At 36.5% G+C, this 17,065-nt stretch overlaps 2 protein-coding genes and 1 long non-coding RNA gene across 4 annotated transcripts; all 3 read left to right on the top strand.

Moving 5' to 3' along the window:
• Positions 1–386: 386 nt before the first annotated feature.
• cdipt (CDP-diacylglycerol--inositol 3-phosphatidyltransferase (phosphatidylinositol synthase)) lies at positions 387–4,366 on the top strand. Its single transcript, XM_058769064.1, has 6 exons — positions 387–574; positions 1,664–1,798; positions 1,882–2,035; positions 2,970–3,051; positions 3,179–3,260; positions 3,502–4,366. Exons 1-6 carry the CDS (start codon positions 532–534, stop codon positions 3,645–3,647), a joined length of 642 nt encoding a protein of 213 aa, XP_058625047.1. The 5' UTR covers positions 387–531; the 3' UTR covers positions 3,648–4,366.
• Positions 4,367–4,769: 403 nt separating this feature from the next.
• LOC131536232 (myc-associated zinc finger protein) lies at positions 4,770–14,732 on the top strand. 2 transcript variants are annotated; one of them, XM_058769026.1, is made up of 8 exons: positions 4,770–5,557; positions 5,658–5,790; positions 5,955–6,105; positions 7,594–7,967; positions 10,619–10,962; positions 11,731–11,794; positions 13,326–13,497; positions 14,383–14,732. In XM_058769026.1, the coding sequence occupies exons 2-8, from the start codon at positions 5,758–5,760 to the stop codon at positions 14,706–14,708; spliced, it is 1,464 nt and encodes a 487-aa protein (XP_058625009.1). In that variant the 5' UTR covers positions 4,770–5,557; positions 5,658–5,757; the 3' UTR covers positions 14,709–14,732. The 2 variants fall into 2 exon arrangements, with proteins under 2 accessions (XP_058625009.1, XP_058625008.1); XM_058769025.1 differs by having other exon boundaries at positions 4,770–5,790.
• A 21-nt stretch (positions 14,733–14,753) lies between these two features.
• On the top strand, positions 14,754–16,722 carry LOC131536261 (uncharacterized). The gene is made up of 2 exons (XR_009269898.1): positions 14,754–14,826; positions 15,757–16,722. It is a non-coding gene; the product is annotated as an uncharacterized LOC131536261 (long non-coding RNA).
• The last annotated feature ends 343 nt before the right edge of the window (positions 16,723–17,065 follow it).

Genomic DNA, 17,065 nt, shown 5'->3' with positions numbered 1-17,065 from the left:
TATTGCAATTTAGAATTTTAATTTGAAGCTTTTCTAACTGATTGACCTATGAAACCATTGTTAATGGACATTGCATGCACAATGATAGATAGATAGATAGATAGATAGATAGATAGATAGATAGATAGATAGATAGATAGAAAAGTCAAAATAGTAAAGTAATATAGTGCAAATTTGGGGAAATTTGACTGAATATATATGGTTCGATTGCAGTTCTTCTAATGGCTGGGTTGAGAAGATCATCTCTCACTGTGTCACAGTGCTGTCATTGACACACAGCTGATCTGGGGTCAGCGTGGCACGTGATGCGTTCAGTGACACGGAGCACAGAGCGCGTGCCAATTAAAGGGGAGGATTCCTCTGACGGCGTGCGCGCGCGCGCGCACAGGAAACATTACGTCACGCGTCACGCACCACGCACAGCCAGAGAGTCCTCCAGCAGACGGAGGGGCTTGAAGAGGGAAATAGAAACACAGATACCTAGAAGAGAAGATTTCAGGCTGCTCCGTCCAAACAGAAACGCTCGTTAGCATGGCCGAAGAAAACATCTTCCTGTTCGTCCCGAATTTGATCGGTGAGTGTCAACCGAGCGAGTTAACGTTCACTAAAACTAACGATCGTCAGCGAGCGACAGAGTCCTGCGTACGTTAAACCGCCGCTTTCTGACAGATAATGGCTATTTCATTTAAAACGTGTTTATGTAAAGATTCTAGCGTACAATTTTAATGATTATTGTATTTGACAGCGGTTTTTTTTTAACTTCCTGCGGATGTTGACATGATGCTGTAGCTGTCACTGTGATACTCCAGAGTGAAGCTCATTCAGTACAGCCACTGATCTATAAGTTGATAGAGAAGAGATAGACAGATAGATAGACAGATAGATCAGTGAGTACAGCGCATTCATCCACTAATACTATCAATGTAGTATATAAAAAGGATTCGGTATGAATTAGAATTTAACCCGTTTATTGTCTAAATGCATATTATGAATCTTATTATAAACAGTTTATCTGTGCATATGTTATTGTTAACATTGACCTATCTTAAGTAATGTTTAATGAAGTTGTCATAACTGAAACGACAGACTTCATTATGATGACACATGCAGGACTTATCCAATCATTTATTCTGCTTAAACTCCACCCCCAACTCCAACTTTTGAGTGCAACATGCACATCTCAAAATCTAATAATAATTTAAAAAATCTAATTAACAATTAGTTCCCATGTTTTATAATTCATTTCTTTGTTTTAGTTGAATCGGGCCACAAATTAAGAATTTGTTACCACAATTTATTCATTTGTTCCCTCTTTTTAGTAAATCATGGCCAGGCCATGTTGCATTAATTTGTTCCCTCATTTTATTTAGTTCCCTCATTTGAATTATATTGAGGCCACAAATTAAGAATTAGTTCTCATGGCTTATTAATTAGTCCCCTTGGTATATTTAAACCATGGCTACAAATTAAGAATTTGTACTACACATTGTACTAAATAATTCCCTACTTTTAATGAAATCAAAACGTTGTTTTACCAAGTAGAGGGTAAAATGAAGGAACAAATTCCTAATTTGTGGCCATGATAAATATATTTTTGTCCGCATGTTATGTTTATCCATACATGTACACTCAATCCCTTTGAATCTTTCCACACTTTCAATAGGATATGCCCGTATTGTACTGGCTCTGGTATCCTTCTACCTGATGCCCTGTTGCCCGGGCCCGGCAGTGTTTTGTTACTTACTGAGTGCCCTGTTGGATGCCTTCGATGGACACGCAGCCCGCGCTCTTAATCAAGGTAGAGATATTCAGCTTTGTGTTGTACATTACTCCTCTTTCTGTGCTGTTCTCTCTCTATGCCCATCCCTGCCTCTTTCTTAGGTACAAAGTTTGGTGCCATGCTGGACATGTTGACAGACCGCTGTGCGACCATGTGTTTGCTGGTGAACCTGGCACTGCTGTACCCGTCCTACACTTTCTTGTTTCAGCTCAGCATGTGTCTAGACGTGGCCAGCCACTGGCTGCACCTGCACAGGTGTGTCCAATACATCTTTTATCCAAAAGAGTGGATAAATATCCAATATCCATCATCCCAAAGTCAATGTGTTTTCAATGTGAACAGTTTTCGGTTAAATGCTTGAAATAAGGGCTGCATTAAAAAGCATGATCTATATATAGAATGAATGTGATCTGGATGTGCTACCTTTGTCATGTTGTCATTGTCATGTGACGTACCAGCATCACTTGTGTTGCTTCATTGCCTTTTTCCTCTTACTGTCCTCTTTTGTCTACTTTTTTATGAATACTGTGAATTTGGACATATTACTCTGTTCACTTTCCACCACTGCCACCCCCACACATAGCTCTCAGACGCACACTTCACTTGTCTAATTGCTAATTGCAGTCTGCTTTTCATTCCAGTGAAAATGCTAAATTAAAAGCTCCCCCATTTCTAATATACATCTACTGATAAACAACTACAGTTTTATTACAATCGTCTGCATGCTCATATTCACATCTGTCTTCATCAAATTAACAGTCGATTGATAGAACCAAGTCCCTGCCCTAGATGTTTTTTTTTTTTCATTAATCAGGTTCACAATAAGAAAGAAATGATTTGACGCTATTTCTGTTTTATCATGACTTTAAAAGAAACACTTTTGAGCTATGTTTGAACCCGCAATCTCTCAGCTAGCTATATTGTCCTTGTAACACTTTATTAAAATCAGTAACTAACACTATTATATGATGCATGTCAGAATATTAGTTCATGTTAATAAAAAAAAATAAGAATTGTCAGTAAACTTTTGTTTTCTCCATAGACCCCCTGGAGTAATTTCATGGATCTCCACATGCACTTAGAATCAAATTTTATTGTTTAATTATTGTATTTAAGTATCTGTTCCCTGTATGTTCTACATAAATTATTGTTAATAATATGAGTTGTTCCTTTCTTCTGTTTCTTTCAGTTCCATGATGAAGGGAGCCACCAGTCACAAGACCATTGACCTCTCTGGCAACCCCATCTTACGGCTGTACTACACATCCAGGGTAACACACTCACTCGTGCAGATTCATTCACACAGTCAGAAGCTTATTTAGATGTTTTTAAAGCATGCATATCTAGTGAAGAAGTTTACATGTACAGGCTGTTCTGACTTCAGTGTTTTTTTTACAGCCGGTGTTGTTTTTCATGTGTATGGGGAATGAGCTGTTCTACTGTCTGCTGTATATAATGCACTACATTGAGGAACCCCAGGGTGAGTATCAGCAGGCTGCTTCTCACTGTCTTTATAATGGACTCTTTTCACAGGCTGTGATGTTTTTTATATTTATGACACTATACTTTGTGTTATATAACTTCGGCAACTAGTAAGTGCTGCTGCACTTTTATTAATTTAAGTAGTACTAAATTCATAAGGATGCACTATAGTAATGCTATAATTCAAATGATATTTTATTTAAATGTTGGTTGAATTATTATTATTTTTTTCTGCTCAGTGTGGCTGCAGTGGCTGCTGGGAGTTTGCTGTGTGGTCTGTGTGCTGAAGTCCGGCATTAGTCTCCTCCACCTCATCACCGCCTCCTGTAACATGGCTGCTATCGATGTGGCTGACCGTGAGAGAGAGCGGAGCAAAGCACAATGAGACAAGAAAAATGAGACAAAGGCCGTGCAAAAGAGATCAGCTGAAATAAGAACGCTTGCCAGTATAGATGAGGATGAGATAATGGAAATCAATTATGGGACCTTGCAAAGCCTCACTGAGCATTTATATTTATTTGAATATAGATTATCAATGCTATAATGCCAGGGCAAATTCCTTACGAGTTTTATCCATATTCCTGTAGATGTGTTTTTATTTCTGTTGATGGAACTAGTTGCACTATGAGTGTACCATGTTTATGTCATCTTTGGGGTGTCATCATAATAATTTTTATTTTTGACGGTTAATTTATTTGTTAATGGAATAATCAATTATAATTTTAATGGGATTTAGAATAGCTCTGCTATTTAAAACCAACATTTCCACACATGCACATAGACAGGCACATTCCACGCTTCAACTGAAAGCCACTCGAGTATTATGTATTTGGCTGTTGTTTTATTATTGAATTATGTTTGTATGAGCCTGTCTATTACTGTTTTATTAGATTGCTGTTTTTGTTGCAGGTATATCAAAGAACTTTGAATATTAGTTTAAAGAGTGTGAAGCCATTATATTAAACTAGTGGCTCTGGCATCATTGTCGTCCATAGCCTTCTGAATGTATTATTGGTTTGTGGTAGAGGGGTAGACATACTGTTTGCTGTCTAAAGTTTTACAGCTGTTGTTATAAATGATCAAAAATAAATGAGAGTTCTACGATTGTGGAGAAATGTCCTTTTGTACTGTAACTGATTATTTGACAATAAAGATATCCTGACACCAAGATGCAGCTGTTGATATTATTTCAAGAACGTTTAATTCATTTATTCCTTCATATTATGTGTGATGGTGTTTTGGTTTTATTTTAAAGGCGAAGTTAAGCGAACGTTAAAGCAACGTTCTCCGAAGCATCACGCGCAGCCTAAAACAAACGTTCCATTTCCTTTCAAAATGCACGAGTGTTCTGAGAACGTTTTGTGAGGCTCAAATAGCAACGTTCTGGGAGCCCAGAACTGTTTGGTGGGCCTGGGCGTGAATCTGGTATATGTGTTTAACCCCATTGGACGCGTACAATTATTATCGGCAGTGATCTGGAGCCGCTTATTATTTACCGCAGCTGCGTCTGCGTGCGTCTTTACCTTTAAGGACCTGCGACATTTTTTCCCCCATACGAACATCCAGTTGTCTACCGCCGAGAATCTTTGCGTTGTGGGGCTAGTTTTTGGAGAAGAACGCGCGGATGGTTTCTTTTAACTGATCTCGATGTTTATGCTGTAATTTGCGTCGGCCGAACTCGAGCGCCGGAGGGGCGCGAGAGGACACCGCGCTCGAGAACATCGCGTGGAGGAGGGGACGAAGACACAGAGGGGGTGTTCACTCAAAATATACTATCCCTTTAAAACAAGGGGGACACGGCGGTGGGGGAGAGATAGCGGGGCAGAGAAGACGGGATAAAAAAAGAAAAGGAAGAAAGAGCGAGGGTGGGAGGGTGAGAGTATTGCAGGAAAAAAAGGAAAAAAATGTCATCCTCTCGATTGAAATGCCGAGGCGGAGCCATGGACGAAGACCGGTGAAGCTCTCGCCAGACGCGAATGAGATTTAACTCAACGCCGAGGCTCGCGCAGATGCCGCTCGGGGCCTGGATGGGGAATCTTATAATAAAATTGACGGCATTATTTTTAACCACGCCATGCGAGCAAATGAAACATTAAACTGCCATTTGAATTCTGTTATTTTTGCATGAATTATTACACAGCGGTCTAATTACTAAGAAAACATTACATGCAGATTTTTTATATATATATATTATATTTTTAAGCATGATAGGCCACTGTTATGTGACAATGCGGCGTTAATAACATACTGTGACTGACAGCTGTCATTTCTTATTTTGTACTATTTAGAAATAAGGTAAAATATATATTTATCAGTGTCCGTGTAATATGCATTCTTTCACTTTTTAAATTTCACTGCCATTTTATATTTGGTAGCTTTGCATTTTATTATGTAGATTTGATAAAATAGTGGAAGGAGACGTTGTCCCAGTTGGAGAGAAAAAAAAAATCGACTAGTTTATTTCAAGCGGCGTCTGTACTGTTCTACACGTCGTGATGGATGCAGCTTGGACCAATTTCCTCTTTCAGGTAAGAAAATGCTTATGCGTGCTAATGCTGATAGCTTTTTTTTTGTCATTTAGTTGAAATTCATGTCATAATCGTTAGCATTTGTCCATAATGGCACTGGTGTACTTTCATTCACAAGGCAAAAGAAGGTTTAAAATCTGTGATTTTGCCCCTTCTCGCGACAGACTCCGCCTTCACAGTCCCAAACTGATGCGACCCTCCAATCAGATCTTCTCCCGGAGCTCACGGATGCCTCTCAGGACCCGCCCCCTGAGCACATAGCCCCGCCCCCATCCACGGTGGACACCGCGGCGCTGAGCGAGGAGCCCGTACCGGGTGAGGGAGGGGCAAAACAGGAGGGTGGGAAGGGAGTTCACAGGGGACTGGAGAGAGAACCGAGGTTAGGCTGTTTGCATTAGTGGCTGGAGAGTGATGTAAATGAGTGAAGATGTTAATGAGCCAGTTATTTGAATAAAGTTGGAAGATCATTTAGGATGCCTGCATGTATACTCTCCTCGATTGTTGCCCTCAAAGGGTGCTGAAAAGATCAAATTTACAAGAGCCACACATGAACTAGATCGCAATGTTGGAATATAGAGAGTCAGTCGGGTTTCAGAAGTCAAAATGTAATTAATTTTCTCTGTAAACTAATGTATTTTAGTGATCCTGCTTAATTGTCAGAAAACAACACTACCCACAATACCTGAAGAGGGATTCACCATTCAGAGAAGTTGCTGTTTCCATGGAAACAGAAACGGGTTAATGAACCAGTGTTGTTATTGTTAACTAAAACTAATAAAAACCGATCATTACAATAATATTGCAAAGTGAAGTAAATTAAGTAAATTATAAAGCAATAAAGTAAATTATTAATAATAGATGAAAGTATTAAAATAAAATAAAAATAAGTTAAATAAGTTTGTTAAAATAATAAAAATATTAAAAATGGACATACATGTAAAAATATATAATAATATATATTATTGATATTATATTATTAAATATTAATATTAAATATATATATTATATAAGTACTGTAATAATAAATACTGTAACACTCCTGCTGCCCATTCAAGCTACTCTATATTTATACATTTGACTGTTCCTATCAATTTATAAAGATGTGCTGCATGGGATGTGTAGTTCATTGAGTAGCTCATCACAGACATATGCGTCTAATATCATCGTCTTTGTGTTTTCAAAGGTTTTTTTTTTTTTTGATGTGATTCATGTTGGAGCTGCTTAGAATTCTGTACTCAAGAATCTTTTTTCAAATCCTCTAGGGTAAAAACATTTCCGGGACCAATGCAAATTGGGCCATTTTATTATGCATTTCAAGTAGTACTGATGAAGAATATCAATATAACATCCTTAGTTCTCTAATGGTAAGAGAATGATAAAACACAGATAAAGCGTTGGTTTTCATAACTAATGTGCATTTTTGGCACATTATTGTGATGCATTAGTGCTAAAAAGTTTCCTGTTTTTGTCAGTAAGTGGGAAAAGAGAAAGAAACATGAAATTGCCCATGTGATTTCACATCTCATTGTAATTGCTACTTTCAAGCTTTGAAGTAGAAACCTTTTTTAATAGCATAACTTGTTTCTTGAGTCTAGGTGTTTGTTTGCGACAAACAGACTACACCTGTGTATGAATACATTTACATTTAGTCATTTTTTAGCAGACGCTTTTATTCAAAGCGACTTACAAATGAGGAAAATGGAAGCAATCAAAATCAACAAAAGAGCAATTATATACAAGTGCTATGACAAGTCTCACTTAGCTTCTCAGTTAGTTCCATCTCTCTCTTTTTCTCTTTCCCAGTGAAGCCAGTCACTCGACCAGCCCGACCTGCACACATCTGCTCCATATGTAACAAGCAGTTTAAGAACAGTTACAACCTGCGGCGTCATCAGTCTGTCCACACTGGAGTGAAGATGAAGGACAGAGCCGCTAGAGAGAAAATAGATGGAAGCAAGGCCGGAGCACGAGTGGAGAGGCAGACCATCCCTCTTTCTCTCCTCCAGCTGTCTATACCTGCCTCCATACCCACGGCGGTCGACCCCATGGCCCAGCCTTCCCCAATCAGCAATCAGCAGTTAGAGACAGTGGCTCTGTCTATCGCCCCGGCAACGGTCGCCATGACAGTGAACCAGCCCCTCCCTACTGCAGTGGTGGTTACTGGGACAATGGTTCAGGTCGGGTTGGTTTGTGTCTTTGGTTAAAGCTTTGCATACCTTTGCTTCACTTCACTTCTTCTTGCTTTGACTTTTCTACTCATGATCATATCTCATATTTACTCTCTTTGCATCATTTTGAACTCACTTTGAGGCACTTTTCATAAATAGGGTTCAAAATAGGGCTTTAAAGTAAAGGGTTAGTTCACGCCGAAATGAAAATGAAAACTAGTCATTAATTACTCACCCTCATGTCGTTCCAAACCCGTAAGACCTTTGTTCATCTTCGGAACACAAATTATGATTTTTTTGATGAAATCCGAGAGCTCTCTGAACCTCCCATAGACAGCAACACAACTGAAATGTTCCCAGACCCAGAAACGTAGTAAATATATCGGTAAAACAGTCCATGTGACATCAGTGGCTTCAGTTTTGCGACGCTGCGAGAATACTTTTTTTTTTGCTCAAAGAAAACAAAAATAACACACTTTACTCAACCATTCTTCTTCCCCCGAGTTGCGTCTTCTGCCATTTTAAAAAGTATCACAACGCATACGCACGCTTTCCCCCCCCGAATGTAAACAACGCTGATTAAGTCAAATACGTTCTTAGGTACTCTCCAAAATGGCAGAAGACGTAACTTGGGGGAGAAGAATGGTTGAGTAAAGTGTGTTATTTTTGTTTTCTTTGCGCAAAAAAAAAAGTGTTCTCGTAGCGTCGCAAAACTGAAGTTGAGCCACTGATCTACGTTTCTGGACCTGGAAACATTTCAGTTGTGTTGCTGTCTATGGAGGGTCCGATAGCTCTCCGATTTCATCAGAAATATCTTAATTTGTGTTCTGAAGAAGTCTGGAACGACATGAGGGTGAGTAATTAATGACAGAATTTACATTTTGGAGTGAACTAACCCTTTAAACAAAATCAAATTTATTTGATCAAAAATACAGAAAAAAACAGTAATATTATGAAATATTGCAATTTAAAATGACAGTTTTTATTTTAATATACTGTAAAATATAATTTATTCCTGTGATGCAAAGCTGCATTTTCATCATCCATTACTCCAGTCTTCAGTGTCACATGATCCTTCAGAAATAATTCTAATTTATTAACAATATACTGATTTATTATCAATGTTGGAAACATTGCTGCTTAGTATTTTTTTGGAAACTGTGATACTTTTATTCAGGTTTCTTTGATGAATAAAAATGAATAAAAAGAAAAACAGTTTCCAACATTGATAATAAATCAGTATATTAGAATGATTTTTGAAGGATCATGTGACACTGAAGACTGGAGTAATGATGCTGACAATTCAGCTTTGTATCACAGAAATAAATTATGCTTTAAAGTATATTAAAATAATAAACCATTTTTTAAAATTCCAATAATATTTCATAATATTACTGTCTTTTTTTTGTATTTTTGATCAAAGAAATGCAACTTTGATGAGTATAAGAGACTTCTTAAAAAACATAAAAAATCTGTGTATACATACACACACAAACACACACAAATGTTCAGTTGAAAGCAGGTGCTTAACCATCAGAAAAAACTTTTTTTTTTTTTTTTTAATGTTTTAATTAATCTAATTACAGTTTAAAACCTCAATTTGTTATCATGCCTTTATTTTTAGTAATAAACATTTGATAAAAATTAAATGTAATATTTCTTTAAAATATTTGTGTATGTGTATATATAAATAAATAAATATATATATATATATATATATATATATATATATATATATAAATAATTTAATTTTTTATAATCGTAAAATAATAATAATAAAAACAATGCCAGATTGAGTAAAAAAGGTTGCAGACTTAAATAAAGCTGGCTATCTGGTTTGGAACAAATAATTTGTGATTGTAGATATTCACTAAAAACATTGCGTGTTCATTTTTCATACAGTAGCTGAAGGCTGCAATACACAACATGACTTGTGCCCATATTTTTTCCCTGATTTATAGTCTGAAGCAGTCAGCACTAGCTGACGTTAAGTCTGCAGAATTTGGGCCGTAGGAGTTGACTCATTTCACAAAAAGCCATGTAGTATATGATATCTTTTATCTTCAGACTTTGATTCCATCCAGTTGGAGAATATCAAACATATATAGATATTTTGAGCCTTTTTACAACACATTGTTTCAATTTGTAATGTAATCTCCTAGCAACGTGGTGCATGTTTCTCTGTGAGTTTGTTGTGTTTGTAAAGATTTGAAATTGCCTATTGTTTTCAAATCTGTTCAGATCTTAAAAACTATGTAGTGTATTCCAGCCTTTAGGGTTAAATAGCTGATTAGGTTTGTCAAACAAATCTCATAGTTCTCGCAACACAAAAAAAATGAAATGTGTGATATGATATGTGTGATTTCATGATTATTTCTCCATATGCCTGCTGTCCCGTAATGAACTAAAGTAGTTGGAGTCAATTTCAAGCCATCCAATTCCCAAGACTCTGCAAAAATCAGGCTAACAACAGTTGTGTAACGTGGTCTCATACCTGCTCTCACCTCATTGTTGAACACGTACAGTCAGTTGGTTAGTAGGTCAGCAAACAATGAACATGTTTTACCCAGAAGACACAGAAAGATTTGCTGTGTATGTGGCACTAACGACGAAAAAACTCAAGGTCATAAAATCTCAAATTCTGTTTTATTGTTTTTCAGGCTGCACCAAATACCAACATCAACGATAACCTAAATAATCCCACCCCGATCCAAATATCTATCCCAATAACCAACCCATTACCCATCAATCCGACTCCCAATCCTAATCCCAACCCCAATCCGGTCAGGAAGAACCATGCTTGTGAGGCATGCGGGAAAGCGTTCAGGGATGTGTACCATCTTAACCGGCATCGTTTGTCCCATTCGGATGAGAAGCCCTACTCCTGTCCGATCTGCCAGCAGCGGTTTAAGAGAAAGGATCGGATGAGTTATCATGTTCGGTCACACCAGGGAGGAGTGGAGAAACCGTATGTGTGTCCGCACTGCGCCAAGGGCTTCTCGCGGTAAGAGATAAACCAAAAAAAATTAACTAGTCGCATAAACACACTTTATCCATGAGTGCACTGAGATTATGAAGACATGAATTTTTAATGATTTCTTTCTACAAACACATGCATGCTTGGTATAAACAAGAACAAGCTGTTTATCAGGCCAATTCACAGCAGGTTTCAACAGTGAGCTTTATACTGTAGTTCTGACCGTGGCGGAGAACTGAATGTTGTCATTTCACTAAAAGCTATGGAGAGGTGCCCTAATTACTAATTTGAGACTGAAAATGGGTTAGATGAGGAATAAGTGACCTTCTGTCTGTATTTATCTATGTCATATATTTAGACACATCTACATCTATATGCAGTCCAGTCAAGCTAGTAGTAAAACATATTTTTGGGCTCATGAGGCTCTGAGGTAATAAGAAATAATTTAGCAGCACATTTTTAAATGAAGAAGTAATGCATATTTTTATTTACTTCATATAAACTACTTTTTTTTTTTTTTGAATGAATGAAATGAATACCTTTATTGTTCGAGAATGCATTATTAAGTTGATCAAAAGTGACAGTAAAGATATTTAAGAAGAAAATAATTAATGAAAACAACTGTACAAACAGTGTCCTGTCGTTTTAAAGGAGCCTTGATGCTACAGACAGAGGCAGATCTGTGTTGACCCTTCTCTAGTTCACATGGAGATGGTGTGCATGAAAAAAGAAATGCACAAGGGCCCCTACTAATTATTGTGTTTGTTGTTTGAGCCCTCTCTCTGTCTTCTCCAGGCCTGACCATCTTAACAGTCATGTGCGACAGGTGCACTCCACAGAGAGACCCTTCAAATGTCCGGTAATCATACTCTTCTATTCTCTCTGTATCCTCTCCCCAGTTTTCTTTCTCGTACTATTTCTCATTAATGTTTTTCCTGCATGCTCTGTGTGATTTGATTTGGAAATAAATTCACCTCGTCCCTTAGAATGTAAAAACCAAGGAAACGCATTCATTACAAACATTACATTTAGACTTTAAAGCTCAAATATTAAAATTTATGTTGAAAAATGCATGCATGTAAAAGCCTTTGCCAACTTAGTATTTTTTTTATTAGCTTTGTGGCCATCTGCTTGAAATTATACTTTAGCAAATATACTGTACATGATTAAAAATTGCAGCCTTTCTTGGGGAAAAAAAATTAATTAATTAATATTAATTTTTGATATTTACTATACATACTTAGATATTTATACATACTACTGCAAGATCTTTTTAAGAAGAAATTAATTTTAATTTTTTAATAACTTTTATTCAGCATGGATACATTAAATTTCTGTTAATCACAGAATAATAATGTTTTTTTGAGCATTAAATCAGCGTATTAGAATGATTTCTGAAGGATCGTGTGACACTGAAGACTGGAGTAATGATGCTGAAACTTCAGCATTACCATCACAGGAATACATTACATTTTCAAATATATTAAAGCTGTTAAATAGTAATAATATTTCACAGTCTTACTATTTTTAGTGTATTTTTGATCAAATAAATGCAGCCTTGATAAGTATAAGAAACCTCTTTCAAAAACAATCAAATATCTTACCAACCCCAAGGCTTTGAACAGTAGTCCGTGTTTTCCTTTGTCTTTACGGACCCATGTGTGAATAATATGTGACACTGGAGCACAAAACCAGTCTTAAGTCGCTGGGGTATATTTGTAGCAATAGCCAAAAATACATTGTATGGGTCAAAATTATCAATTTTTCTTTTATGCCAAAAATCATTAGGATATTAAGTAAAGATCATGTTCCATGAAGACATTTTGTAAATTTCTTACCGTAAATGTATAAAAACTTAATTTTTGATTAGTAATATGCATTGCTAAGAACTTCATTTGGACAACTTTAAAGGCGATTTTCTCAATATTTTGATTTTTTTGCACCCTCAGATTTCAGATTTTCAAATAGTTGTATCTCGGCCAAATATTGTTAGATCCTAACAAACCATACATTAATGGAAAGCTTATTTATTCAGCTTTCAGATGATGTATAAATCTCAATTTCGAAAAATTGACACTTAAGACTGGTTTTGTGGTCCAGGGTCACATATTATGTTTTATGATAATCAACTGCATAATACTACAGTCAATACCTAGCATATAGTCCTGAATATTCTTTTAATTCATTCTGCGTTGTGTGAATTACATGTTCTTGCATGAGTGTTTGTGATCATATCTGTGTGGTGATGTATGTGTATGTGGGCTGCAGCCATATGTGTCTGTCAGTGTGTGAGACAAGGATGAGTCACGATGTGTGTGATGAAGGCAGATCGGGATAGAGCTGGAAAACAAAAGAGAATGTTTGATGAAGCGTGTTGTTTGTTTGTGCAGACATGCGAATCCGCATTCGCTACTAAAGACCGGTTACGCGCTCATATGATCAGACACGAGGACAAGGTTCCCTGCCACATCTGTGGCAAACTTCTCTCCCCTGCTTACATCACAGATCACATGAGGGTCCATAACCAATCACAGCATCACGTCTGTCACCTCTGCAACCGCAGTGAGTATCATTGGTTAATTCATTTGTGGTTTGAAAAGCATAGCTATTCGTTTGATCGTCTATTACCTTTTTAGTATCAGTTTAGTAAAAAAAAAAAAAAAAAAAAAGGTAATATTGTGAAATATTATAACAATTTAAAATAACTATTTTCTGTTTAAATGTATGTTAAAATGTAATGTATTCCTGTGATGCAAAGCTGAATTTTCAACATCATTACTCCAGTCTTCAGTGTCACATGATCCTTCAGAAATCATTCTAATATGATGATTTGATGCTCAAGAAACATTTAGTATTGAAAGCAATATTGCAAACAGTTGTGCTATTTATTACTATACTATATATATATGTGTGTGTGTGTGTGTGTGTGTGTGTGTGTTTCTTTGATATTTTTGTGGAAACTAATACATTTTGATCAATTTATTGTTTCCAAGTGAAAGAAAGAAAAACATCTTACTAACCACAAATTTTGAACAGCGGTGTAAACAGATATCAGAAGTCAGATCAAAATTCAACTGCTCTGACAAATAGGGCAAATAATTTGTTAGAATTCTTTTAATTCAAACCAATAATTTTAGTGAGTCTTTTCAAATGAATCACTAAAAAAATGACTAAATACAAATGAGAATTGGATTATCATTGTGCTATATGTTTTTGCATGCAGCCAATGACATCTCAAAAAGACTATTTATTATACAAATTTTGAATTCTATATCATGGGATTTTAATCAAATAACAGTTGAACTGCATATTTTGGGAGCTGTTGTTAAGTTTAAATTTAGGATTTTAATAGTTTATCAAGTTCCCGGTATAATTTACAGCACTAAGAAAGTGACAAGAAAACAGTTTAATTATTTTTCATAAAAATCTTTATTTTTTTCGTCCTAGGTTTCACCACACTGACGTACCTGCGTGTCCACGCTCAGAAGCACCATGGGCAAGAGTGGAAGGACAGTGGGGTCGGCCGTGGCTCTGGCCCAGGCGGGGTGCTGTTATGCCAGCTGTGCGGGGTACACTGCAAGACACCCACACAGCTGCAGGGTCACATGGCCACGCACGCCAACCAGACGGACCCCAATGTCCCTTGCCCCATCAGCAGCAGCAGCAGTTCAGTGGCGACAGTGGGCGTGGCCACTCCTGTTTCCAGCCCTCCAGTCACAGTTGGGCTGCTGGTGACTGACTGCTCCAGCATTGCTCCTCAGAGCCACAGCTAGCCAACAGCACACCACGAGGAGAGAGGGAGGGAGGGAGGGAGGGAGGGATGGATGGAAGAAGCGGGGGTAATGGGTGGGAGGGGAGAGAAATCTAAGAGGATGGGCCCAACCTGGACAGGTGAGCAAAGAAGCGGGACGGTATATCAGAAATGCACAACATTTTTACGACGATTTTGCAGCCGCAGAATTGAAGGTCACAGAGATTTTAAAGCCATTTTAATTTGGCCATCAACTGGCTTAATTAAATTAATCAATTCAAGGTTGTAAGATTTGTGATTGTTTTTGAAAGAACTCTCTTATGTTCACCAAGGATGCATTTATTTGATTAAAATATTAATACAATTAACAATAATATATTTTATTTTGATATGCTTTAGAATTTGATAAATTTTGGTTTTGTTATTATTATCAATGTTAGAAACAGTTCTGCTTAATATTTTTGTGGAATCCATAATGCATTATTTTTTTTCAGGATTCTTTGGTGATTAGAATGTTCTAAAGAACAGCACTTATTTGCATTAGAAATCATTTGTAACATTAAAAATATCCTTACTCTCACTTTTGATTAACTTAATGCATCCTTGCTGAATAAAAGTATTCATTTCTTTCAGGAAAAAAAAAACTAAACATACCGACCCCAAACTTTTAAATGGTAGAGTACCTTAAAATGTTTTAAGTAAAATATAGTGAAATATGTTGTATAGGTAAATATTACTGCTCGATCTGTTTTATTTTACTGGTGCATTTAAATGAGAATTATTAAAAATATTTTTTCCTTATCTTTCATTTAGAAACTGTAAAAACATGCTCTTGATTTCTTAACAGTATTTTACTTTTTGCGTTCACTATTGTAAATGTACTTGATAACAATGTCCATAATTTAAATATACAGTATTTATATATTATTGTGTGTGTGTGTGTGTGAGTGTGTATGTATTTATTTTTCACAGCTACATTGGTCATTTTATTCATATGTTTTTGTAATGGCATTGTCCATCTTCTAGATGCAGTTTGTCACCAATCAAACCAAAATGTTTTCTCACTCCAGGCTGCCATGGAAATGCCAACACAAAGATTACCGTGTAAACCCACCCGTCACCCCACCTCTTTCATCCACCTCAAATCTTGCTGGGACTGAGCAAGAACGGAAGGACTCTCCTCAAAATGAATGTGACTTTTGAATGAACTCAAGAAACATCACCCTGCTTCACACTCCCTTTTATGTGCAGGCAGAGAAGCAAGTCTCCCTGGATTGCTTTTCCCCCGTACGCTTTGATCTGGTCTGATGGATACAGACTGAAAGTGTTTAGATGAAGAGGCTAGGAAGATCTAATGGACGACTGGTTTGGGTGTCTGTACATTTCCTCGCAGAGTCCCATTGGAGAGATCACTGGTTTTAAATGTAGGCTGTTATTAAGTGCTGTCCCAGTTCATTATAAAAAAATCCAGTGTTGAGGAATGTAGAACACTAGAGGAATTGACACATTATGCCTCCCAACCTTTCCTTATATAATAATGGCTCATAGCTACATGATCTTGAGGACGAGATAGGTTTTATAAATTAATTTACTCTGTTGTAAGAGATCAGTCCATCATAAATGATCTTGACATAAATGACACCTCCACCGAACTTGAACATTTGAGGGGACGAAATATAGTGCCATTTCCTCTCAGTAACCCTGCGAAGGATTGTAAAAGGGTTTAAACATGGTCACAAGGACAAAATATTTATATTTGTAATGTACGTAGTATGTGAGTACTAAAAAAAAACATCTATGGTTCAATGCCTCCTTTGATATTTTTCTCATTGATCTTAATCTTTTTTTTTTTTTAACTAAAGACGTTAAACAGATGTAATAATGTTGATTATGTTGCATAAGATCTGTAACCTATGTTTCCAGTTCTGTTTGTGTTGATGCTTGTTTAACGCCAATATGTGTTGGTGTCGCTGTGCTCTTATCCTAAATAATCTCTGTATAATGAACATGCACCTAATTATACTGCATTTAACTAACTGCTGTCTCACTTGCTTTATTGGGATATCATGTGTATGTGAGGTTACCTGGTTATCCTTTTAATTAAAATAAATATTGAAAAAAAAAATGTTTAGTTAAACTTTTTTTTGTATTATTCTAAATGTATTTAACTATTAAATTTTACATACAAAACTACAAAAACAAATTTAAAAAATCATATGTCATTAATGTAGCATGAAATATAGCTAGTTTTAAACACATCAAATGCCTGTCCCACCTCAGAGGTCTTTAACCTTTTAGACTAGTAATATCATAGGTCATAATATTTCTGATGCATGTCTTCAGTTTTTAGTTTTATGGTGGCTTATTAGCTTGGCAAAT

This window comes from Onychostoma macrolepis, chromosome 03 (assembly GCF_012432095.1).
Source record: "Onychostoma macrolepis isolate SWU-2019 chromosome 03, ASM1243209v1, whole genome shotgun sequence".
NCBI classification, from domain to species: domain Eukaryota; kingdom Metazoa; phylum Chordata; class Actinopteri; order Cypriniformes; family Cyprinidae; genus Onychostoma; species Onychostoma macrolepis.
This window is presented reverse-complemented; position numbering and strand designations above follow the sequence as displayed.